The following is a 26269-nucleotide window of genomic DNA, read 5'->3' as shown; positions in this document are numbered from 1 at the left end:
GGGGGGTGGGAGGGATGGGGTGGCTGGGTGATAGACATGGGGGAGGGTATGTGCTATGGCGAGCGCTGTGAATTGTGCAAGACTGTTGAATCACAGACCTGTACCTCTGAAACAAATAATGCAATATATATTAAGAAAAATAAAAAAAAAAGAAGACGATAGCAGGAGGGGAAGAATGAAGGGGGGGAAATTGGGAGGGGAGACGAACCATGAGAGATGATGGACTCTGAATAACAAACTGAGGGTTCTAGAGGGGAGGGGGGTGGGGGGATGGGTTAGCCTGGTGATGGGTATTAAAGAGGGCACGTTCTGCGTGGAGCACTGGGTGTTATACGCAAATAATGAATCATGGAACACTACATCAAAAACTAATGATGTAATGTATGATGATTAACATAACAATAAAAAATTCAAAGAAAAAAATTAGAAGTCAACACTGCAAGGGCAAAGTTCCTCTTCAGCTTTGTTGAAAACCTCAAGCACGGAGAAGTAGAAAGGCAACATAAGGGGAGTGATAAGGGAAGAGAGTGAGAGAGTGTGGTCTTAGAAGAAGATGGTATCACACAAGCAGAAGACATTAGAGAAAAATATCTGCTGGAACAGTGGGATTCTGAATTAATTATTATTGTTGGAGACTATTTGGTGGATGCTATCCCCTGAGACTAAACTTATTTTGGTCCCATAAAAGGGTGGCTATGAATTCATTTGTGTTGCAGTAGTTCTGATACGGTGGGAAAAGCCCCCATTCGGATTTCCCCTTGCACATGGAGATCCAAACAAGCTTGCATTCTATCTCAGGCTTTCCCAGGCACTGGCCATATTATTTTGGGCAAATGTCTAAATCTCTCTAAACCTCATTTTCCTTATTTTTGTAAGAGGAAGAATTATAGTACCTGCTTTATGGACTGGTATCAGGATTTCATGAAATGATACTACATATGTCAGATACTTACCCCAATGCTGAGAGCATAATGAGCTCTTTAGTAAATGACAGCTATTATTACTGTGAATAGAGGTAATATCTAAGAATAATTCATCAAATATAGACTGCTGACATAGAGTCTAAGGTATTTGTCATTCTGGCTACAGATAGATGTTTGTTAGGGGAAGGGAAAGAACTGATTCTTCTACAATTCTGGGGCTGGACGTTTTCAGGAGTGATGAGATACAGGAAGGAATTCTGGGTCCAGCTAAGCAGGGGTCTGGTAATTTTCCTGAGGTGTTCTCTTTGTCACATGATAAAACCAACGTTTAAAAATGGTAACATTTTTTAGAGGCCACAGTTACTGTTAGAACGTTTGAAAGAATTGTAGTGCCCAAGTAGAAAGGATATAAGTAAAATTAACCAGAAAGCTAAAGAGTTGTCTTAATCACTTAAATTTCAGGCCTTACTCTTTCTTTGTAATCAATGACTATGTATTATATACTATGTCTAGAAGAATAGTGACATCAGAATTACAATAATAAAGTATTATAAATATGAAAATATTTAAAATGTATTTGAGGTTTAAGAATGAGTCATTAAAGTTGAAAATGCGAGAAAAAAGTGATATGTCATTATGTCATCGTTTCTTTATAAAACAGTATATGTCTAGATAAATGCTTTTCTCTTTTGTATGATTGACAGTAGCCTTATTTCTGTGAAGGAAGTAAAAAGAACAATAACAAACCCCAAACCCTGTTATAAATGCTAGAAGTGAGTATAAAGAGGTAAACTGACAGTTGCTAAGAGAGGTCACCCTATTTTACATTCAAAGTTTTAAAACCCTCAAACTGTACATTTAGACTCAGGTATCCTGTTTTATTTTATAATTTTTTTCAGTTATCCTATTTTAAAAGATTTTTTATTTCATGGCAGTTCCCTGATCTATTCTTTCATTATTTTTTTTTTCTGGGAACTTTTTCCAGGTCTGCTTTTATCTTCCTTGAAGAATATTAAGCAGAACTTTATAAAATATTTCACCATGGTTTGGGGCTAGGGTAGAATAATATTTTTCTATTTTGCCGCAGTTATAATATTTTCCTTAAACTCTTGGTTACAACATCTCTGCAATGACCTCAAGACAATCCCCTTTCTTGAATTCTAACATTTTGTGGAATTATTTAGAAGAATTTTCATTTGGTCTGGATAGATCTGTCCTAATAGAATGTTATTCTGAAGATTTTATGAGTGTGGATAATGAGCAGTGAAAAATCATTTAACATGGCTTGTTTCATAAATAGGATGAAGAAAGTGAAAGAAAATTGTAAAGAAAATTTAACAGTAAACATAGGAACACTTCTGAACAGTCTGCACCATTAGAATGAATGATAATCTCATGAGAAGTGTTTGAACATTTTATGAGTTGGGCTCTTTATAATTAGACTTCACCAAGTAAATAAGATGCGCAGAGGGAATAATCTGGCATCAATAGAGAATAAACTATTTGATTTTTTCATGTTTTAAAATTCACATAAAACTAGAACAGATGTTTTCTTTTGCCTTTAGTTTGGGGAGCTTTGGGTATTGTCATTTAAGTCCAACAGAAAGAACCAGGACAGTTCCATGCTAATGTTCTGGAAGCCTCACTTGCAGCAGGCCTTCTGCCAGGCCACACTGTAAAAAGTAGGCTTTTCTGTAATTATGTGCTTTCCTTTTTACTATGTACTATAATTTTTCCTTATAATTCTATAAAGTCATTTAAAAATAGAAATTATATAAGTAAAATTATTGTGACATCTCACCCTGTGCCTTAGGTAGGTTCTTAGAAAAGTATATAGATAAAATAAAACCAGAAACAGAGGCTGGATACTTGAGAATCATAGGAAATATTCCAAAACCTAATTTATGCAGAAAACGTTCTTTTGGTGGTGGGGATGGGGAGTCTTGTGGCCAAAATTGCATCATAACACGAAAAGATAAATCTGAAAGCAGGCGAGAGCAAGAGTGAGAAAAGGGAAGGGGGATATTCAAGGTCAACATTTGCAGAAGCTAATGAAGGTGGGCACTAGAGTGGGCATTTCATTGCTGTAGACTTTTTCTTTGTCTTTTTCCTTTTCCTTGTTCAAAAGCTCTAGAAATACTTGTTGGTTCAGCATAAATGGCTCAAAGTCTTTATAAATATTTTCTGATTCCTAGGATATTATTCATCTGACAGTATGCTCTGGTGATTGCCCAATATATGCGGGGGGGGGGGAGGGCCTGAAGAGGAGGGATGGCCATAGATAAAAGAGGGAGATTTGGAATACCATTTTGTATTTCTTTTCTTCACACCCTAGTCAGCAAATTCCATGCAAACTATTGCTGACTAATTACTATGAACGGAAAAGTAAGTCTACTTCTTGAACTATGTTAGGATTATTTACTTATTAAAAAGAGGAATTTGTGCCCCAAATAACAGTGATTCAAAAAAAAAAAAAAAAGAGAGAGAGAGAGTGGTGTGGTTACAAATCTGGTGTGAATTTTCAGTTTATTTATACCTTTGTCTCAAGGAGAACTTTCTTCAAAGGGTATATGCTGGGGTAGAGCAAAGGTATTTTTGGCTTCTTTCAGAAATTTTGTTATCTGCATGTCCCAACCCTGCAGCCATGAAATCAACTCAACTATTAAGAAGCCTACAGAGTACCCGATGCCTTTTTTGTTACCTGCCTGATACTCTGTAAACACAATGGACAGGATTTGGCCAACTGATTAAATGTTTACTATTGTTCAACTCTGGGACTTTTAACACAGATGGTCCCTGTTCAGACTTCACATCCTGTTTTCATAACATGTATCCTTAATATTTAGCCATGTTGCTTCTTGGGATGATTTAAAAGTGATTCATCATTTTACAAGTTCTGCATCAGGTTAATGATTTTGGCAAAAGTATTTTGCTTAGCAACCTAATTTTAATTGCTGTGTGAGTTTTGCATGAATGTCTGTGGAGAAAGATGGATTTCTCCAATTCTGTAGTATGAAGTGAAAAACATTACCTTAGTAAAGATTTGTAAATTTTTCTGAATCATCTGATTTACAGGGTATTCCCTTACCCCTTCCAATTTGCATGCGTTTAAGAACTTAGAGGAAAGCCATATAGTGAGTAGGTATTTGGAATCAGACCTGGGTTCAAATCCTAGCTCTTCTATTCACTAGGAGTAGTTGTGTGATCCAGAAAAAAGATATTTAATGTCTTTCAACCTCAGTGGCCATAACTGTAAAACTGAGAATAATAAGGTTGATGTGAATATTAATTTAGATGAGATGCTGTATGTAAAATGCTTAGCACACTGTGTAGCACTTAAGAAACAGTGTGTGAGGCAGCCATTCTGGAAAACAGTATGAAGTGTCCTCAGAAAGTTAAAAATAGAGCTACTCTATGACCCAGCAATTGCACTACTAGGTATTTATCCAAAGGATACAAACTTAGTGATTCAAAGGGGCACATGCACCCTAATGTTTATAGCAGCAATGTCTACAATAGCCAAACTATGGAAAGAGCCCAGATATCTATCAATAGATGAATGGATAAGAAGATGTGGTGTGTGTGTGTGTGTGTGTGTGTGTGTGTGTGTGTGTGTGTGTGTGTAATGGAATATTACTCAGCCATCAAAAAGAATGAAATCTTGCCATTTGCAATGATGTGGATAGAGCTAGAGTGTATTATGCTAGTGAAATAAGTCAGTTAGAGAAAGGCAAATACCATATGATTTCACTCATATGTGGCATTTAAGAAACAAAACAGATGAACATAGGAGAGGGGCAGGAAAAATAAAATAAGATGAAATCAGAAAGGGAGGTAAATCATAAGAGACTCTTAACAATAGGAAACAAACTGAGGGTTGCTGGAGGGGAGGTAGGTGGAGGGATGGAGTAATTGGGTGATGGGCATTAAGGAGGCACTTGATGGAATGAGCACTGGGTGTTGTATGCAACTGATGAATCACTAAATTGTACCTCTGAAACTAATAATATATGTTAATTAAATTGAATTTAAATAAAAAATTAAGAAAAAAAGAAACTGTTGATAGCTATTCGAATAAGGAAGAGTATGGCTGTCATTAAATGTGATACATGGAAGTCATTATTGTCTTGATATTTTCTTCCTTCAAAATAAAGTAGTTTATTTTTTATTTTTTAAAAGATTTTAGATTAATTTACTTGAGAGAGAGAGTGAGTGAGAGAAAGAGAGTGAGTGAGTGAGAGAGAGAGAGAGAGAGAGAGGGAGGGAGGGAGGAGGGAGAAGTAGACTCTCCACTGAGCAGGTAGCCTGATGCAGGGCTCGATCCCAGAACCCTGGGATCCTGACCTAAGCTGAAGGCAGACACTTAACGGAGTGAACCACCCAGGCACCCCCAAAATAAAGTAGTTTAAAGTGGACATTACTGGGGTGCTGGCTGGCGCAGTCTGAGGAGCATGTGACCCCTGATCTTGGGGTTGAAAATTTGAGACCCACGTTGAGTGTAAAGATTACTAAAAAAAAATAAACTTTAAAAATAAATAAATAAATAAATAAAGTGGACATTATTGATGGCACACTTGATTACACTATTGAGAATATGTCTTTCACTTTCGTATATGGTGTCTACTTCCTTCCTAAAACATTTCTTGGCTAGTTTGTGATCTCTGAGTACTTTTACATTGCTGAGATAGAAAAGGCGCTGATTGCTGACTTTGTTGTGGAGATAAAGATAGTAGACCCTATTTGGATCACCAAGAAAGTACTAAAATCCACGAGCACATGTCAAAGGAAAAGCAATTAATGTGAAATTTCAGTGTCACGGAGAAAAAATATTTCCTAAGACAGAATTAACATCATGGTCTAGCACATGAGATGTTTTTATCAAAGTGAAATAACATGGAAGAGAATAGGGAACTCAAGCTTTTGAGCTGATTAGTGATATAAAATAATTAGATAATTCTAAAATATGTTTTTTCTGTGAAAGTAATTAATTCTGTAATCAATTAATTCTATAATCAATACTAATTAACTAATATAATTCCATTAATTCCACAAAAGCTATTAATACTACAATAAAATTTACCTAAAAATGCATCAGACTGAAAATTTTAGAAAGTACTACTATAAAAAGAGTTGCACTAATTAAATGACACCTTCTGTGTGTGTTTTTTTTTTAAGATTTTATTTATTTATTTGACAGAGAGAGAGAGAGGCAGGAGAGAGGGAACAGAAGCAGGGGGAGTGGGAGGGGGGGAAGCAGGCTTCCCGCGGAGCAGGGAGCCTGATGCGGGGCTCCATCTCAGGACCCTGAGATCATGACCTGAGCCAAAGGCAGACACTTAACGAATGAGCCACCCAGGCACCCCTCTGTGTGTTTGTAAATACGGTTGAGTAAATGCACATAACATAGTTAGTTAGGCATTTTTCTAATTTAGGAATACCTAAATGCTGAAGATTCTATAAAAGATATAAAAAGTCCAGGGAAATATTACACAAACACATGCTACAGTCAAATACAAATATTGTATATGATTAAGGCCATGTATGACTAAGTTTTAAAACATTACCACCTTACTATTGTCTGGAATTTTTATTAATGCATGATCTAAATTGAAGTTGTCAAATCAATATTTGATGCACCATCCCAAAGAGCCTTAAGATCTTATAGAGAAAATTATTTCAGATAAAAAGGCATGGAGTTGTAGGGAGTCACAATTCAGTTTGGGGAGCCCATGTCTTAATTATGATGTGTAAAATTCAAGAGTTAAATTTGAAATTGTTGGGGAGGAAGAAGTTTTCCTTCTACCTTTCTAGATTCTTGGCTGAGACACCCCCTGCAAAAAAAGACAAATTAACAGGAGAAAAACAAACAAGTTTAAAACATGTATACCTCTTCTATACATGAGAGAGGAATTCTCAGAAATGGTTCAAGCCATCACCTTAATATCATCTTCAGCTAAACACAATAGAAGATGTTGGGGGTAGGGAGTCAATTGTGGGAGGTTACCAGGAAAAGCACAGTAGAGTAAAGTGTTGGGCAGATTTAAGTCCTTACCTTCTCTGCTAAGAAAAGGTTCCAGAAATTTAGTCATTCTTTTCTTCCTGGTACAAAGAAGAAGACACCCTTACAAATGGAGATTTCCCTTATAAATTTAATGTTTCATACCAAAGGGTAATTTCTACTCAGTTTTCAGAACTTCACCTGTGTCTATTATTTCTTAAATAATCAATATGCCAAAAGAGCATATTTTACTCCCCTTCAAAACTTTCTATTCATCGCTTTTTTTTTTTTTTTTTTGACTGGGGCTTAAGTCAGCCCTCTTCGCCCACAACAAACTGATAAAGTATAGTAGGTCTGCTCTGAAGTGCTCTGGCTTCCATTACAAAGACACATCTATTCTTTCTTCACCAAGGAAGCAGAAAAGATGCTCTAAAATTTCAAGAACTAATCACTGAGTGAACCAGAAAATAGGGTGCCAGTGTTAAGCATCACTTTTTCAGTTTATATTGTTCAAAATTAGGGTGCTGAAGAAAATTCACACACACACAAAAGGGTCCATTTGGTTATAAGAGTTCAGTTCAAAAAAGGAGCATGAATGTAGATTTAAAGATTGGTTGGAAGAATTGAATATGCACTATCTGAAAGGAAACATCACACTGTATTTATTTTTCTATTATAAACCTAGTGTTTTGAAAAGCTTTCCTTGGTTTCTTAAGTATGGTTGGGTTCATAAAGGAAATTTACTTTCAGAAAACAAGTCTTTCTATTTTATCTGGAATGAGTAATGAAAATCTTGCTGCTTAGCTGTTCAGGGGAAGGACTATTTATACTGTGAGTTTTAAATAATCCCATGTTCTAAGCTACTATATTTAAGAGTTTAGGCAAATTTTGTAGTACAGCCCCCAGGAAATTAGAACTCTCTTTCTTGCACTTTGAGTCTTAGGGTTTGAGTTCAGTTTGTTTGTTTGTAATATACCTGTTGGTCAAGTTCTTCTGCTCAGAGATTGACAGAGAATCTGTAAAGCATTCATGATGGAAAGACCCAAATGTGTTCCCCACGAGATAAATTATTCGCTGCTTTGTCTTTTTTCTTTATTTTACCTCAAAATATTTAAAATATTTTTGATTTTGAAATCGATCTGTTTTCCCCAATTCTTTGTGCTCTTAATCTTATTACTGTAAATGACTGACATAAAACAAAACAAAACACACCACCCTCCCCCCATTTTGAAAAAGAGGTTACAGAAAAACAAAATCCCACATTACTAAAAACAACACCACCCTCTTCCCTTTGAGTTTCCCTTTTCCTCTCTCCATTTGAAGCCCTCTCCACCCTATGTGGATTTTTCTGTACATTGTGACTTCCAACTGGTTCCTGGCAAGGTTTGATGTTTGAATTTTCTTTTCTTTTTAAGATTTTATTTATTTATTTATTTATTTATTTATTTATTTGAGAGAGAAAGAGTGCACAAGTGAGGGGAAAAACAGAGGCAGAGGGAGAGGGAGAGGGAGAGAATCTCAAGTAGACTCCGCCTTGAGCATGGAGCGCAACACGGGGCTCAACCTCATGACCCTGAGATCATGACCTGTGCCAAAACCAAGAGTCAGATGCTTAACCAACTGAGTCACCCAGGTGCCGCAGATGTTTGAATTTTCTGATAGGCTTAATTTAGAATCATTTTTTTAAATAATTTTTTTATTTTACAACAGCTTTTGATTCATAGAATTATTGCAAACATAATACCTAGGGTTCCAATATATACCACACCCAGTTTCTTCTATAGTTAACAGCTTACATTAGTATGGTACATTTGTTATAATTTATAAACAAATATTGATACATTATTATTGACTAAAGCACACATTTTATTCATATTTTCTCAGTTTTTCTTCATACTGTCTTTTTTCTATTCCAAAATCCCACCTAGGATGCCATATTGCATTTAACTGTCATGTGTCCTTAGGTTTCTCTTGGCTGTGACAATTTTCAGATATTCTGTGTTTTTGATGACCTTGGTAGCTTTAAAGATTACGGGTCAGCAATTTTGTAGACTGTCTTTCAAGTAGGGTCTGTCTGATGTTTTTCTCATTATTAGACTTGGGTGATGTTTGGGGGTGGGAGGCCACATAGGTAAAAGTACCATTTATATCCCATTATCCCAGTATATCAAAGATACATACCATTGACATGACTTAGAACTCTTGGTGTTGACCTTAGTCATTTGGTTTGAGATGTTTATCAGGTTAGAATCACATTTTCACTTTTTCCTGAAGACCATCAAAGCATTTTCCTGCAGATTTTAATGACCTTCATTAAAGCTATAAGGAAGCTAACTAGGACTGATCTTTCGGTATTTCCCCTATTGGTGATGCTGTGAAGCTGCTAAAAGTTTCTAAGTAGTTAGACAAATAACTTCAGTGGTAGTAACAACATCTTATCTTTTTTCATGTACTATAGGTGGGAATGAGATCCCGAAATCAGGGTGGTGAAAGTTCATCCAATGGGCATATCTCCTGCCCCAAGTCCTCTATCATCAGCAATGCTGATGATAAAAGTCTCTCAGAAGATGCAAAAAAGAAAAACAAATCAAACAGAAAGGAGGATGATGTCATGGCCTCAGGAACTGTGAAACGACACCTAAAATCATCTGGAGAAAGTGAACGAAAAAATAAGAAATCCTTGGAGTTATCCAAAGAAGACCTTATACAGCTACTCAGTATAATGGAAGGAGAGTTGCAGGTAGAGTCCAATTTTCTCAACTATTTGTCTCTAGTTCCTAAGCTATAAAATGAGAGACTATGAATCTATCTCCCTCACTGGATTGTGAACTTCATGGGGAAAGGGGTTATATTTTTCTTGTTAATTTCTAAATCCCTGCTATAAGTTTGTACTGAATAAGTATGTGTTGAATGAATGAATGAATAAAGAATAGATGCTGATTCCAACTTCAAGCTTCTCTAGAAGCAGAAAGTTTCTTCATGATATGACTTTGGTAATAATTTAACCCAGGCTCCTGTGCTTAGTAATCAGTGAGGTTATCTAATTTAGCCATTGGCTGTGGTTGAAAACCATAGAAAAGTCGTAATTATTAGAGTACAGAGTTTAGATCAATGGTTACTTTTGCCTCCTTCTAGAAGGTAGAGTAAAAGGGACATAAAGAAATGGAGGGAGAGACAAAGAGAGGGGAAAATACAGAAAGCTTTGTTTAGAGCAGCCTTACTCTTTTTTTCATTTTTCTTAACTTTCAGCTTTAATTTCCTACAAGTTGAGATGCACACAAATAAGCAGAGCATTGTATTGTGAAGATGTAATATTTTCACAAAACATTTTCAAATCTATTATCTTATTTGATATCAACAAAAAATGTGGGTTGTGTCCAGATCTCACCTTAGGTTTCCTGAGTCTTGGTCCAGTGCTCTTTCCACTGCCATCCTTACCATCCTTCTGTAGCTTCCATGAACCAGGTCCCCCATTAAGTGTTTGTTTTTAGGGATCCAAGGGGAAGTTGGGATTCTTTTGAGTTTCTGAGCTCTGGACAATGGTGTTTCTGAAAGTGGGGGGAAAAATAACTTTTTTCTTTTTGGGAAAGAATATGACTTAAGAGTGAAGTTGCTGTTTTCCTTTTTGTTTTTGTTAGGCTCTTAGCTTGCCTGAGCCTCGAGGGGAATGCGAATAATCACATGAGATGAAACCTTTGTTTGCTGCTGTTAGCATCAGAAGTATTATTTGCAATCTACCCTAACCTAGGGTGGGCTAGCCTGATCTGTTCCTGTTCTCATCTGTGTGTGCATACAGATAAGGAAATCCCTGGGGAAAAGAGAAATAGAAAACATACAAAACTCAAATTTTAAACAAATAAACATGATGGAGCTTACCATTTATGGGCTGAGAAAAATCACATTTGCATTTCACAGCAAAAGATGAAATTTTCCAGAGTTCCACCATTACTAGAAATAGCTTCACCACTCCCAGAAAGGTGGTTAATGTTTTGTCTATTAACATTTATTGTGTAAGGAGGCAGAATATATTAGTCTAACTTTTTAAGCTGCCCTCAGTTGACAGGTACTAACCTGAGTGGAAGGTACACAGTTGTCATGAAAGTTTTCACAAAGCAAGGCCATCAGCTCCCTTCTCTCCAAGTATGGTGGCTTGTGTGAAGCCTGTGGCTCTTCCAGATTTTAATTTCCGTAGAAGGCTATTATATCATGGTGGACTCTGGAAGGTATTTAAGATTCATGTGACTTTTATACTCATGATGTTGCCAGATACAGTTTCAGAGCCAAGGCATGCAAAATATAAGGCCACATACCCAGAACATTAAGGAAAATAGCCAGAAGGTGCCAAAGACATGCATTTTGCTCTCCATTAAACTTTATAAATACTGGATACCTTACCTTACACAATAGATATATTCCTGAGTAGCAATAAATAAGTAAGAAAGTGTAAGATATTTGTGGAGGAGGCAGTGAAGGAAAAGAGAAATGAAGGACCTGGTATTTTAAGAAATTTCATGGTAAATTCATTTGCAAAGCAAATCATCCATCCACCCATTTATTTATATGCATCCACATAAGTGTATGTACTTATAAATGCAGATTGTGTCATAGGTTTGTTTAAAATAAGAGTGTTCCTGTATTTGGAGCTTAGATCTATGTTTTTGTAGCAGAAACCTGTCCTTTATTAGCATTCTCACGTGAGAGGGTGTGTGTGCTGTAGCTAAGTGTGGGAGGCAGTTGGCTTTAGCAACTATGAGTGGGCTGGTGAAAATGTGGCAGCTGTGTGCCAGGTTTGCCAGACTAGAGATGTGAAAAAAATCTATGTAAAGATCTAGTGCTGTGAAGAGAGGCGAGGATATGCCTCGAGAGGTAAGGCCTGTATGCCATTTGGCTTGACATTTATGAACATTTAGTGACTTGTCTCCCAGACCTTCAGAGACCACTGATTACCTCCCTTTATGGGGTGGCTGTATGTGACTCAAATACCCTTCCTCTGGAGCTAGTGTTCCAAGGTTATATGAAATATTGGGGCCGACAAGCATCTTTGAGGTGTCTTATCCACCTCCTTTATATTACAAATGTAAAATGACACTCTGATAAATTATGTGACTTTCCCAAGGTTGCACAGCAGTTTAGTTAACATTTGCTCTAGATCCAAATTCCCTGTCTCTCAGTTCAATGTCCCTCTCATTAGGTTATTTACACTCGGGGATGTTCAAGGGTAAGATCCAGGACCTCTGTATTTCTTCTTCATTTGAGAATTTCTTTCAAGTAGACTCCTAGTGTGAACTCCGGGGCCAAAACCATTTTTTAGGTTAGAGAAATTGCAGAAGGTTTCTTTCACATCCAGGCAGTAGAAGTGTATGATCTGAGTCTTGAAGTTTGGTGTGATCTGGATAGTGAGAAACACGGTGGAGGGCAGGGGTGCCACATGGTCACAGGCTGGGCCCCACACAACTTTGGGGGGCTTCATATTCACTACCCTATGAGGGTTGTGCCCTGGAGTTTTGCAGCAGCTTAGCCTTGGGGAGACTGGAACTGCTGGTTAAAAGAAGTAGCGTGACACAAAGAAAAAAGGGCTTGTAATATTGGGGAGATAGACTGAGATCAAGTCTGCCTGTAGATGTACTGGGGAAATGACTTGGGGGACAAGGAGGAGATGGGAGTTCACTTGAGCTTTCCATGTCAATTTTCCCTTTCTCAGACTCGTTTTTGATCTCTCTTATTATCTCTACCTCCATATCCAGGGTTTTGGACATTATAAACAATGATGTGTTTTCTGGTACCAATGACCTGCCACCTTAGGACTCTGTTGTGTGATCTATAGGAATTTGTTGAGCCAACATTAAAACAGCATGGCCTTTATGTTAGCATTGGCTCTTTGCAAAATCTGCAAATTTGCTGTTTTGCTTGCCAGTCCAAAACAGAGTAAACTCTTGAAGTGCAACTTTAGAGGATATGTATTAGTCATGGAGTTGCCATTCTCAGGGATTTTTGCATTTTAAAGAGTCTTGTCTAGGAACTGGTGGTGTCATGACCTTTGTCTTAGAGAGGGACATCTTCCAGAGCTTTCAAGCCACACCTTAGCCGATTCAGGCCTGTCATTTTAGCACAATGGCTGGCCAGCATTGCCTGCATGGAAGTAGCTGGGATGGTTTCCATTATGATTCTTCTGTCATTGACACTTCCAATAACAAGAACTTTCTAATAAATTGGAACATTTTTACTCTGGGTGAAAAACTGGTTACATATTTCCCAGACTAAACTGAAAATAATGAAATAGTATACCCAGACTATCACTTGGGCACCATGATTAATTTTCCTTTGTATTTGTCCAAAAATAGCACTTTAAAGAAGCCAGTTGATTTGGCTGTACTAAAAACAACAAAAGTTCGAAGGAAATGCTACTCACATCAAAAAGCCATAACACAGAAAACTTGGCAGAAGGCCATTCTTGTAAAATGATTCAAAAACAGTATACCAATTAATTCTTCTTGATACAAAAAAATATTTAGCTATTTTGTATAGTGAATCCCCTTGATATATCCACTTGAATACATTTAAAAAAAATCAACCTCTAAAAAATTTTCATCATTCTTTCCCTTTGTCCTTATAGTTAGTTCTCTTTTACCCGTGCAAAAGGAGGCTCAGGGAAATCTAGCTAACACGACTAGATAATGCACCACCATTCCATTTGGCTTTGGTGTTTGTCAGGCTGAGTCAGAGACAGGATCATCCACATGTTGAAAAATCTACCCTTGTCCCATGTAACTGGCAGAAGAAGATGTTATATTTCAGATACTTACAAAATAGATAACATGACCCTGTGAATTACTAGAAGTTTCCTCTATTCTCTCCTTTTGCAGTTCCTAGCCATTTTCTTCTCTCTCTTTTTAAAAAAATATTCATTCATTTATTTGGGGGGGGGAGGGGCAGAGGGAGAGGGAGAGAGTCCCAAGCCGACTTCGCACTTTACCTCTCTACCACCTACTGTAGGTGAGCCTTCTACCTGCTCTCCTTTCTTACTAAGAGATTTCATTCATTCTTAGGGCACTAATTAATTAGTTCTAAATTGATTTTACAATATTTAAGAAACATTACTGTGCTAGAGGTCTGAAGAATGCAAAGATGATGAATAATAATACTCATAGCTAAAATTTGATGAGGTCCTACTATGTGCTAAGCATGGTTTTAGGCACTGGGTACTTCAGCAGTCATGGTGAAGAAAGAGCTCCTGACCTTGTAGGATAAATGAGAATATGCAAGAATGAATATTCTATAGGGTAGTTGCAGTGCAAATTATGGGAGCACAAAGGAGAGAAAGATTATGAAAATCTCAGGAGATGAGCAAAACCTCTACTAAAGAATTAGATCATGAATAATTGGTAGGTTTTAGACAAGTAGAAATGAGTGTAGGGACCAACACAAACAGATTCAAACATAGAGTGGGTGGGAAAGTATAGGTTATATTCATCAGTAAATAGTCTTGCTTCAGTGGAGAAGTATTTGGCAGAGATAAAACTACACCTGAATCTGATGTACAATATGTTTACAGATAAGACATATGAATAAAAACAGTCAAAAGGAATGAGGATCCCGGGAGAGTGGAGTGATGCAGAAGCCGAGGGAGTCAAGATTGTCAAGAAGAGAGAGATTATGTCAGTCAAATCAGCAGAAAGCTTCAGTTGGATATGACTGAAGGGTGTTCTTTGGGTTTGTGGATCTGTAGGTTATGGGGAACATTTGCCAGAGCAGTTTCAGTGAGTTTAAACCTATTTTCAGTGGTTTGAAAAGTCAAGTTAAACAAACAGAATAACATGTTCTGTTGAAAATCTAGGAATTTAGAAAATCATTTTTATTTTTATTTTTTGGTAAAAGTTAATTAGATTTTGGGGTTTTTTTTTTTTGGACATAGTCAAAGAAGCCAAATTTCCCTTTTCTTTAGCATGACTATAAATTATTTGTCTGGCAGAATAAACTCTTAGTGTATATTTGTTGACCTCCTGCTTTGAAAACACTATGTTGCTTTTTGCTACTTTGGGGCTTAAGTAAAACATGCGCTTATTAAAAAATAGAAGGTTGGAACAGTGTGAAGGCCAAGTCCAATGAGGGAATGTTGTAGAATCCAAAAGTTTTGGCAGTTGACCTTATTAGTGTTGACTTTGGGCCTCAGTTTATTCCCTGTCCGTATAATAGATACACTTCCTACTTTCTAGGGTTGTTGTGATTACTACACTTAGCTAATATAGATGTTATTAGATGGATAACTGTGGATAAAAAAGTAGAAGAAAGACAGGATAGTAGCTAGCGGGAAACTCAGGTCAATGGAAGGTTTTTATTATTTATATTTGTTTTTTTTAATTTATATTTGTTTTTTAAAGATTTGAGAGAGAGCGCACGTGCGTGTGTGCATGTGCACAAGTGGGGGAAGGGGCACAGGGAGAGGGAGAGGGAGAATCCTCAAGCCAAATCCCCACTGAGCACAGAGCCTAACGTGGGGCTCGATCCCAGGACATTGAGATCATCAGCTGAGCCGAAATCAAGAGTCAGATGCTCAAACAACTGAGATACCCCGGTGCCCCCTAGGTGGTGGCCTTAAGGATAATTATGTACATGCCATATCACTGCTGGGGGACGCGTTAGAGGAAGGTGATTGTGGACAAATGGGAGCATTAATTAGTGAAGTTTAGGATTTCACCAGCAGAAGCCATGTGTCTGCAGTGCCACTGGTGTGTTCAGAAGCCTGCGTGTAAATGGGGAGATAGATTTTACAGCACTGAATCTAGGGTTGCTGTTGTGTAAGTAGATGCAGTGGAAGAACAGAAGTGGAAGAAAGTCGGTGAGACAATAGCCAGCAAGGAAGAGATATGGTGAGGGATGAGCAGGTCAGTGGGAAGCCAGGCATGAGAAGGCTGGAGGGACTTGAAGTTGGGCTATTTGCCTCTAAGTTTTCTGTGTGGTGCAGTGTTAACTAATGTACGGGCCCGGGAGTGGAAGCGAAGGCAATCAGAATTCATGAGATCAAGGATTAGTAAAGTTAGGATAGTGGCTAAATCGCCCACAAGAATGTTGAAACCTCCCAGGCTGATGGCAGGATTTAGAGTGAAGAGCATGTCTGTATCACAGTAAATATGAGAGCTGGGGGCTAGGATCTCAACACTTTGGTGCTGCCAGCCTACTTTTTCTCAAGTGTTTCTCTGATCATGTCATTCTGTTGCTTAGGAATTTACGGGAGGCCTTGAGACCCTATCAGATTGATAGCTACATTGATCAGACTGGTCTGCAGAAGCTATTTACTAACTGACTCCCTCTTAGCTATTGCTGTTCATTTTTTTTAAATTGTATTTTATTAGTTATGTTAATCACTATACATTACATCATTAGTTTTTGATGTAGTGTTCCATGGTTCATTGTTTGCATATAATACCCAGTGCTCCTATTGCTGTTCATTTTTGATGTTCCTTGACATGACTGTTGTTATCCAGTCAGGAAGTCTCTACATCCTTCCCCAACCTGACACACACTTGCACACAATATCTCAAACACTATCCCCATCACAGTGTTTTTTTTTTTCTTCTTTTTATCTTTCTTTATATTTCTCCCGCCTTGAGAGTAATTACAAGACAAAAACTGGGGCTTTCTGGGAAGATTCAGGACATGTATTTGTCCTTGCTCCAAACTGTACTTCCCTCATGTACTAGTTAATATGTCTTTTCTCTTTTATTATTAGAGACTTTATTTTTTAAGAACAGTTTTAGGATGACAGCAAAACTGAGAGGAAGGTATAGAGATTTCCCATAAACTTCCCTGCCCCCACACATGCATAGCCTCTCCTATTATCAACATCCCCCACCAGAGAGGTACATTTGTTACAATTATGAACCTACGCTGACACATCATAATCACCCAAAGTTTATAGTTTACATTAGGGTTCACTCTTTTTTTTTTTTAATAAAGATTTTATTTATTTATTTGACAGAGAAAGAGTGAGCACAAACAAGGGGAGCTGCAGGCCGAGGGAGAGGGAGAAGCAGGCTCCCCACCGAGCGGGGAGCCTGACATGGGGCTCGATCCCAGGACCCTGGGATCATGACCTGAACCGAAGGCAGACGCTTAACGACTGAGCCACCCAGGCGTCCCTAGGGTTCACTCTTGGTGTTGTACTTCATGAGTTTGGAAAAAATGTAGTGACATGTACCCACTGTTGTCATAGTATATAGAGTATTTTCACTGCCATAAAAATCCTCTGGGTTCTGCCTATTCATTCCTCCTCTAACCCCCCACCCCAATATTTCTTTTAGGGACCACTGAAGGCTTACTCTTCTCTGAAGACTTTTCTAAATAATTGCTCCCCAACACTTGTCTTTTTCCTGTCCTGAAATCCCACCTTGTTTTGGTATAAGTATGAATCAAAGCATTCCATAAACACACATTCTGTAAGTGTTTTATGTACTTACTTATCTCTGTTGTCTGAAACAACTTGAGGGAAGGGGTTGTGTCTTCTGCTTCTTTCATATGCCTCATTGTACCTAGAAAAGGGCTAGGCATATCATTGTTAGCTTATTGGTAACTGAGGAGTAGTCTTGGAATGTTTTAATATCTATATGCCCTATGAGGCAGTCATAAGATTAATTTTTTATTTTTATTTTTTAAGGTTTTATTTTATTTTATTTCATTTTTTTAAAGATTTTATTTATTTATTTGAGAGAGAAAGACAGAGATAGCAAGAGAGAGCACAAGCACGGGGGAGAGAGAGAAGCCCGATGTGGGGCTCGATCCCAGGACCCTGGGATCATGACCTGAGCCGAAGGCAGACGCTTAACAGACTGAGCCACCCAGGCGTCCATAAGATTAATTTTTTAATGTCTTTGAACTATATAGAGAAAGTTTAAGTATCACAGTATACACAATGCTATTGAATTAACAGTAATGGTCCTGAATATTTACAATTAAAATCCCACTACAAAACTATGATTCCGCTTTTCTGTCATCGTTAGCAGGAGATGTCATAACTCCATTGGGGATGGTGATAATCAGTTCAGATGGAATTACCTGGTGCAACCAAGCACAATAGGCTTATCCTACAGGGGTACCATTTATCACTTCTTTCTTTAGAGATGTTTTTTCTTTTCCTAAGTGAGTTCCATTTATCACATGGGAAGGCCTTCTGTGGAATCTCTGTACTTCTAAAGAATGAAGCTTTTAGTTACTCTGTATGGCTTTTTAAATTGATGACTCACCTGCACTTAATACACTCCATCTTTACCTCAGGCTGAGGTCACCCTGAGTGAGGCTGCCCAGTGAAACCTCACACCACCAAAATGGTCAGCATGCTGAGAATGGTATGTCTTTGCTAAGTTTAGGAGGCAGCAAAGAGACAGGTTGCTTTCTGATTAAAATCAGGACCAGATCTGATTCTTTGTTGAAGGCGACGCTTCAGAATCTCATGTGTCCAGGAGCATCGTCAGTCTTTTGGCAAAGAGCATTGGTGTCTGATTTTCATTGTTCAGGCGGAATATTTTTAGTGCTCCTAATAGAATCAGAAAGTTGATTTCTTTACAGTGAGAATAGTGTACTCACTGACACTATAGGGGAAAACCTTGGTTTTATTGAGATATAATAGAGAAAATGCCCCATAAATAAATCCATTTATTATTTTATGACACTCTAAACATGGGAAAATACTATATAGATACTATGTAGAAGATGGCGATTTCCCCCCTACATGGCTGTAGTTTATATTTTTCTTAAGGAAAACGATCTCTATGACTTTAGTGGGCAAAATTATACCTAAGTATCCAATTTACTTATGTAAATATTTCCTAATTACTTGGACATGTGGTCTTATTACATGGAGACTTTTTAAAGTAAAACTAGAGCTTATACAGAAAACTATTATGAGAAATATATAGGATTTGATGGACAATGAATTTGTGATTCTGGAAGGACTTCTAGGAGAGTTGTCCGGTAGAATCCTGCCAGGGCGGAAGATCTTACCTTGGGGGGGGGGTGCAATCTAGACCTGTGGTGTCCAAAGGAACTTCCTATAAAGAAGGAAATGTTCTCTATCTGCGCTGTCCTGTATGAGAGCCACTAGCCACATGTGGCTTGTAAACATTTGATATATGGCTAATATGGCTGAAGAAATGAATTTTAAATGATATTTAATAATAATTTAAATTTAAATAGCCACACGTGGCCCGTGGCTACTCTAACAACAGCACGGATATAGAGAAACAAACATGGCACTCATCTGAGGAGACTGTAGGGATGCAGAATAAAAGAAAAAAGTCAAGTCCAAAGACAGACCCTTAGAAAACACCCTGCCTCAAGGGTGGGGAGAGAGAAGAGCTGGCCAAAGAGCAGCAGAAGACATGGATAAAGAGAAAGGAAGACAGATGAGAACCACGACGTGCCATGGATGCCATGGAGGAGAGACTCTCAGGAAGAAGACATAGTTCTCAGTGTTGCTGAAAAGTGGGAGGATAAAAACTGAGAACAAGCCATTTATCGAGGTGGCATTTAAAAGGTGCATTTTCAAAGGAACGGTGAGTGTTGATATCAGATTGCTGATGTCCAGGAGTGCTTGGGCAAACTTTACTCTTGAGACGTTTGTGGATAGAGAATGATGGCGGGGCCGGATCTAAGGGAATAGTAAGGGGTAGGGAAGATTTTTGTTTAGTTTAGTTTTATTTTTGGAGGCAACACTGAAACGGGTTTGTCCATGTTAGAGACAGACTTTTCTCATAATCCCCATCCTCTCCTTGTTCCCTTTGTTCCCCGCAGATACTTTGATCTTCTGTTTTATTTAGGACATTAAGGTCTTCTCAACCTCTCTCCATTCCAAAAACTTCCATTCCTTGCCTTCCATTTCTCCCCTTCCCCCTCACTAAGAGAGAAGTATCCTTTTTTATCAAGGCCAGTTCTATTGACTTGATTCTACCCGCTTCCCGGACCAAGCTGCACACTCTTTACCTTTCCCGCGCGCTTCCCCAATCTCCCTCCCTCCTCTCCCTACTAGCTCTCCTGCGTTCTTTATCACCAGCTTGTAGGGGCTTGGAAACGTTCCACATGAAAGAAGCAAGACTGTTCAAAGCCCCTGGGGCTCTTTAGACAGGGAATTATTGTCAGCAAAGTCTCTGTCTCCCAGGGCATCTGGACGTGGAATATTCAGGAGCCCTTTTGAAAAACCTTCTAACTGTATACCTATGCCCCTTCTCTCCCGCTGCCCTACCTATATTCTTTACAGAGGTAAATTTATCTCCATCATTTTCTATATGTTTGACTATTTTTAACAGAACTTCTCCATATCTTGTCTGTCTTTCAAGAACCATTTTATACTACAAATTCCTAGAGGACAGACTTTATCTAGGAAGCACTTGATAGGTGCTTTTTGGAACTTACTCTGTAGTTCCATTTGGTTAATATGATTTTTTTTTTTTATGAAGCCAAAAGTGGATTGCCATTTTAATTTTTTCTAAAAGTAGAGCTTGGTCTTCGCCATAGTGACCAAGAGTGAGTATATTCCAAGGAAATGTCAGGTGACAGTGAAAATTTTGGCTTCATTTTCTACCTGTCATGGCACTTTACTCCCTGCCTCAGTTTATGTATTTTCTTATTGGATATGTTAGGCCAATATTAGTGGCAGAACTCTCTCTCAACCGGGAATCAGATTGTACCCTACCCTGAAGACACTGTCATCGTAATATCTTTCTTGTTGGGTGAAATGATGAGATGTCTGATATTTCCTTTAAAATAAGTTTCCAGCCTCTCCCCCACCCGCCAAAAAAAATATGTGAGGAGATAGCTAGGTGGTTCATTATACTCGTTTGTTCCCTTTGGTGTATGGGTAAAACTTTCCCATAAGACAAAGTTAAAACAAAACCCAAATAAATGGCAAAAGAAAAATAATTGTGTCTATATTGCCCGTGTGTCCTTCCTGTGCTGCCTCCTCTAGAGCAGCATCTTCATTATTTTATTGAATGATCACAGTGGCCCTAAAAAGTTAGATGAGTAAATGGAAGCTTTGATGGTTTGAGTGAACTCCCCCAAGGATGCCCTAGTAGGATGTACTATGCCCTGCTGACTCCAAAGCCAGTGCCTTTCGTCTGCCAGAAAAATAATAGGCCGCTATTGTTTTTGTAACTAAAATGGAAGAGCAAACTCACTGGCAAGAGAAACCTATCCCACAGATAAGGAGAAGAAGCATCTATTATTTGCCAACAGAACTTTTTCCATACAATGCAACAGATTTTGAAATTTACAACTTGGAGTAATTTTTTGTCCTCTAAATCTTGAGTTGATGGTTCTGTTCTTTTTTAGTAGACTGCCTCATCTCCTCGCCTGCGTCTTGCTTTCTTTTCATGCTTCTCAGTAGGATTATAACAAACTGAACCATAGCATCATTTGTAATGAGTCCAGTTGTGACTAATGCCAATGCCATTGCTTAATGGGGCCCTGAGATTGAGCCCTGCATGGGTAGCCTTCTTCTCCCTCTTCCTCTGCCCCTCCCCCTGCTTGTGCTTTCTCTGTCAAATGAATAAATAAAATCTTTATTTTTTTAAAGATGTTTTTATTTATTTATTTGAGAGAGAGGCAGAGAGAGCACACCCTGATGTAGGGCTCGATCCCAGGACTTGGAGATCATGACCTGAGCCGAAGGCAGATGCCTAACCATCTGAGTCACCAGACGCCCCTAAATAAAATCTTTAAAAATCAAAACGGTGTATTTTTTTCTTTCTTTCTTATTTTTTAAAAGATTATTTATTTTAGAGAGAGAGAGAGTACAGGTGGGGGGAGGGACAGAGGGAGAGAAAATCCTCAAGCAAACTCCGGGCTGAGTGCAGAGCCAGACTTGGGGCTCGATCCCAGGACCCTGGGATTACCACCTGAGCCGAAATTAAGAGTCGGCTGCTCAACCCACTGAGCCACTTGGGCACCCCTGGGTTCATTTTTCTGATTTATACTGTTAAGCCACATAAAACATTTTTTGTAGTTATTAAATGTTTTTTTTTAAAATATTTTATTTATTTATTTATTTGAGAGAAAGAGAGAGAGAGGGAGAGCACAAGCCAGGGGGAGCGGCAGAGGGAGAAGCAGACTCCCTGCTGAGCAGGGAGCCCAATGTGGGACTTGATCCCAGGACCCTGGAATCATGACCCGAACTGAAGGCAGGAGCTTAGCTGACTGAGCCACCCAGGCACCTCTTATTAAATGTTTTTAAGAGTAAAATGCAGAAGGGGCACCTGGGTGGCTCAGTCGGTTAAGCGGCTGCCTTTGGCTCGGGGCATGATCCTGGGGTCCTGAGATCGAGCCCCACATCAGGCTTCCTGCTCTGCGGGAAACCTGCTTCTCCCTCTCCCTCTGCCTGCCACTCTGCCTACTTGTACTCTCTCTCTCTCTCTCTGTCAAATAAATAAATAAAATCTTAAAAAAAAAGAATAAAATGCAGAATTACATATCTAGACCATGGTGAATTTAAATTGATGGTATCCAAATTACTGAGATGTTTCTGTACAAGCACTGCTTATAACTGCTAGCAACTTGACATTGTTTACAAATTCCCAGGCTAGCCTTTACCTCTTTTTCATTCCCTTCTCTCTTTTGAGCAGTTCCAGGAACACTCCTGAAAGTCACTGGGCAAAGACTTAGTAGATAAAGAATGGTCCTTTTTTCAGCACTGCCTCATGATCTTCCCTTGTTTCGGCCCCAGTGATCCTCAGGAGACCTTTCCATGTACAGTGATAATGAAGGGTTTGTTCTGAACCTCTTGTGACCTGTGGCATCCTCGGGTTTGCCAGGTGGGGTTAAGAGTGCAGGCACAGTGTGGAATATTTTTCTTTGCAAAGCTAATTGGCCCAGGTGGGATTTGAAATCTGACTTCATAAGCATCATGTCAAACAGTCATAGACTAACCTCGAAACACACGACAGGCTCAGAGAGACTCACATCATAGAGCTGTCAACAGAAAAATACGTCTGTATTTAAAAGAGAAATCAGGGTGCTGATGAAAAATTTTGAAATCATTTCCCTGTGATATTAATGCATAATTGAGAGAAAGGGTATAAACCGATTCAAGAAGCACATTGTCCCTTGGTGTTTTCAGCGAACATGTAATCATACCTGTGGGCACCAGCTGGTGCTTCTACAATTTAGAAGTTTGTATCGGCAGGAAAGAACTTTTATCCACTTTTCCAAACAGCAGCCATTAGTCTCTAACAAGACTTACTCCCACCTTAAACATTTCCGGATCTAGGGCCTGAAAGGAAACAAGAAACAATGTGCACAAATTTTACCACTCTGCTCTACCCCTGCCTTTTTAAAGTTGTAATAATAAAAGCACATTTGCAAGTTCATGGCTTTGTGGGGAATAGCTAATTTGTGAGGAAAACCAGCAATAAACCAAGGGTTTGGATGTTCCTAAACAAATGTTGAAGATGGTCTGATGGACTCAAAACCAACTTGTACCAATGAAAGTGAGTGTACCTTGAACAGTAGTGTTACTGTTTTTGAACGTTAAATGGATCTACCCTGAGATGGTATATTACAGTACCTGCCATCTTAAACTAGTGAAAAAAATTGTATATATGATACAAATAGATATATATGTAATATATATTATCTATGTGTGTGTATTTCGCTGTATATATACTTTTTGTAGTTAACAATTATTTTTCTTAACCTCAAAGCAATGAGGAAGGTGAACTACGTTCTGAAACAATCAATATGCACGTCTTTTTTTTTTTTCTTTAATGGAATGTAAGTCCCTGGCTTTGTGTTTACAAAGGACAGTCATTAGAGTGCACTGTTGCATACAGAGCTTGAGCCCTGAGCATTTGTTTTCTTTGCAACATCCGACACGACTTGTTTATAGGTGATTGCAGTGTAACATGTCAGCTCGAAGTGCCAGGTATGCTGACTGCAAAATACCTGGACAAAGACCTCTCCTGAAAAAAAGAGAAAAACAACTTCTGACTGGGAGACACTTCTGGGGGTCACTGAAGAGTTGTACACAGGAAACTGTGAACATTGCACTTCCTTTCTTTCTCTCTAGAGCTATAATTGCTTAAGTGGGAAGGGATAGAGGGGAGGGCTATTTTCCTTCTTCACCTGTGAGCCAAGATGCAGGTGGCTGCAAGATCCCATCTCCCCCTGAGTCTCACTGTCTCATGCAATGATCCTCACAGATATCACACTGTTGCCTACCTGCAGCAAACACTGGAGGAACAGTCTAGTCATTCCCACTGATTATCTACCGCCACATGATAGCTGATGCAAGTGACAAGGGAATCCTTGCCAAGCGATTATAGAATGACGGCTAGGTAGTGGAAGGAATGCGAGGGAAAAGAATAAGCCACAGGGTCCCCGACCTCACGAAACTGGAGAGACAGGATCTCCACCATCTTCGCTTCACTTCAGGAGTCCTCACGACTTTTCACATGGTTTATTGCCATAGCCCCCTAACCGATACTGCCTTCCTGTGGTCTTGTCACCCATCATTCTCCATATCACAGCCAGAGTCTGCTTTTTAAAATGCAAACCAATCGCGTCTTTCCTCTGCTTCAAATACTCAGAGGCTCCCTATGGCTCTGAGGGGCTTTCGCGGACTGGCAGCCGCTCACCACTCCAGCCTCATCTTTCCCTGCGGTCCCTCCATCCATGGTCCTGCCCTACTGACGTGTCTGCAGTCCTGTGAACATTTCCTGTGTTAAAATAGTGTCGAGAGCCTCTTCTTTCTGGGGACTCTTCTCTTTCATTATGTATTATGCAAATGATTTGAAAGAAAAAGGTACTAATATTTCACATGTTCCAGGTTGGCTGATGAGAGCAGTGCATTGATTTTATTTATTGATTTTTGTCCTACTTTACTTTTAATGTTGTTTCCACATCCAGTGAAGGTTATTAGGCAAGGAAATCACTGCTCCATACAAATACCTACTGTTAGGCTAATGCTTAAAAGCTTATTCCATTACTCGTTGTAACTTGTGCACATGTTTTTTTCAAGGACTTTATGGGAGAGGACTTCCGTTCTGTCCAGGTGTTCAGGGATTTTTATATTTTGATAGAGTGTCATTCTTGTATCTCTTCCAAGGTGGTGGAGTCTTATTGTAATTATGCGTTCAGGAATCATGTTGTAATTATAAGACAAGACAAGTGTATGGATGGAATCATGTTCTGATTTAGTAAATCCAAAAAACAGGTCAAACATAAAATGTTTCTAGGGGTAAAGTTTATATACTTAAAAAATTTTACATTAAAAATATTTTGTGTGGGATTTAAAACAATTTTATTATCTTTCCTTTTTTGTTGAGGTATAATTTAATTTCAGGTATACACCATAATGATTTGAGATTCACATATATTGTAAAACAATGATCACAGTAAGTCTAGTTAACTTAAAAATATTTTATTTAAGAATTTGAATAATCTTTTTAAAGATTTTTTAAAATTTATTTGAGAGAGAGAGAGCACAAGCAGGGGGGAGGGGAAGAGGGAGAATCAGACTCCCCACTGAGCGAGGAGCCTGATGTGGGGCTTGATCCCAGGACCCAAAGATCATGACCTGAGCCAAAGGCAGACTCTTAACTGACTGAGCCACATAGGTGCCCCAAGAAATTTGAATAATTGATTCATATTTATGGTTGAAAAACTTAAAAAAAGGCCTAAAGTAGGCAAGTATGTATATTTTCTTTTGTTTTTTACACAAACAGAATGTATTATGTACTCTCTTCTGCAATTGGCCCTTTTCAGACATCGTATATGCCTCGGAAATCATTCCCTATTAGAACATACAGAGATTTTACATTCTTTTTAGTGCCTGTGGAGGGTATGGTAGTTGGGTGTACCTTAGTGCAGTCCCTTGTTGATAGGTATTTAAACTGTACCCTGTCTTTTGTTTTCACAATCAATGCTGCATGGATACATTATACATATATCTTATCACACACGTAAGAGTATTTCTCTTGGTCACACTGCCCAGCAGTGGAACTGCTGAGTTTGTGGTAGATTTTGTTAAATTGCCTAGGTCTGTTTTCTCACACTTTTGCCAACACAGTATATTATCATTTCGCCAATCTGGTGTTTTAATTCCTTTGACAATACAGTAGGTAAAATGGGTATCTCCTTGTACTTTTAAGTTACATTTCTCTTCTGATTGAGGTTGAGTATCTTTTCAAATGTTTTTAGAGATATTTGTATTTCTTTTTCTGTGACTAGACTGCTTCTATCTTTTGCCTGTTTTTGCTATTATATCGTTGGTCTTATATTGATTAATAAGAACTCTTCATATAGTAGAGAAATCAGTTTTTCGTCTGTGATCTGAGTTACAAGTGAAATATTTTTTCCATCTCAT

General features: G+C 38.5%; 1 protein-coding gene across 5 annotated transcripts in view; it reads left to right on the top strand.

Moving 5' to 3' along the window:
• Window positions 1–26269, top strand: part of FILIP1 (filamin A interacting protein 1) — a 203384-nt gene that overhangs the window by 83617 nt on the left and 93498 nt on the right. For all 5 annotated transcript variants that reach the window (XM_073905235.1, XM_073905232.1, XM_025890559.2 and 2 more), the window contains one exon: window positions 9380–9661. In XM_073905235.1, the coding sequence (XP_073761336.1) occupies window positions 9380–9661 (282 nt within the window). The remainder of the gene's footprint in view (window positions 1–9379; window positions 9662–26269) is intronic.

This window comes from Callorhinus ursinus, unplaced genomic scaffold (genome assembly GCF_003265705.2).
Source record: "Callorhinus ursinus isolate GAN/ISIS: 27379988/994484 unplaced genomic scaffold, GSC_fseal_2.0 scaffold22, whole genome shotgun sequence".
Taxonomy (NCBI): domain Eukaryota; kingdom Metazoa; phylum Chordata; class Mammalia; order Carnivora; family Otariidae; genus Callorhinus; species Callorhinus ursinus.
This window is presented reverse-complemented; position numbering and strand designations above follow the sequence as displayed.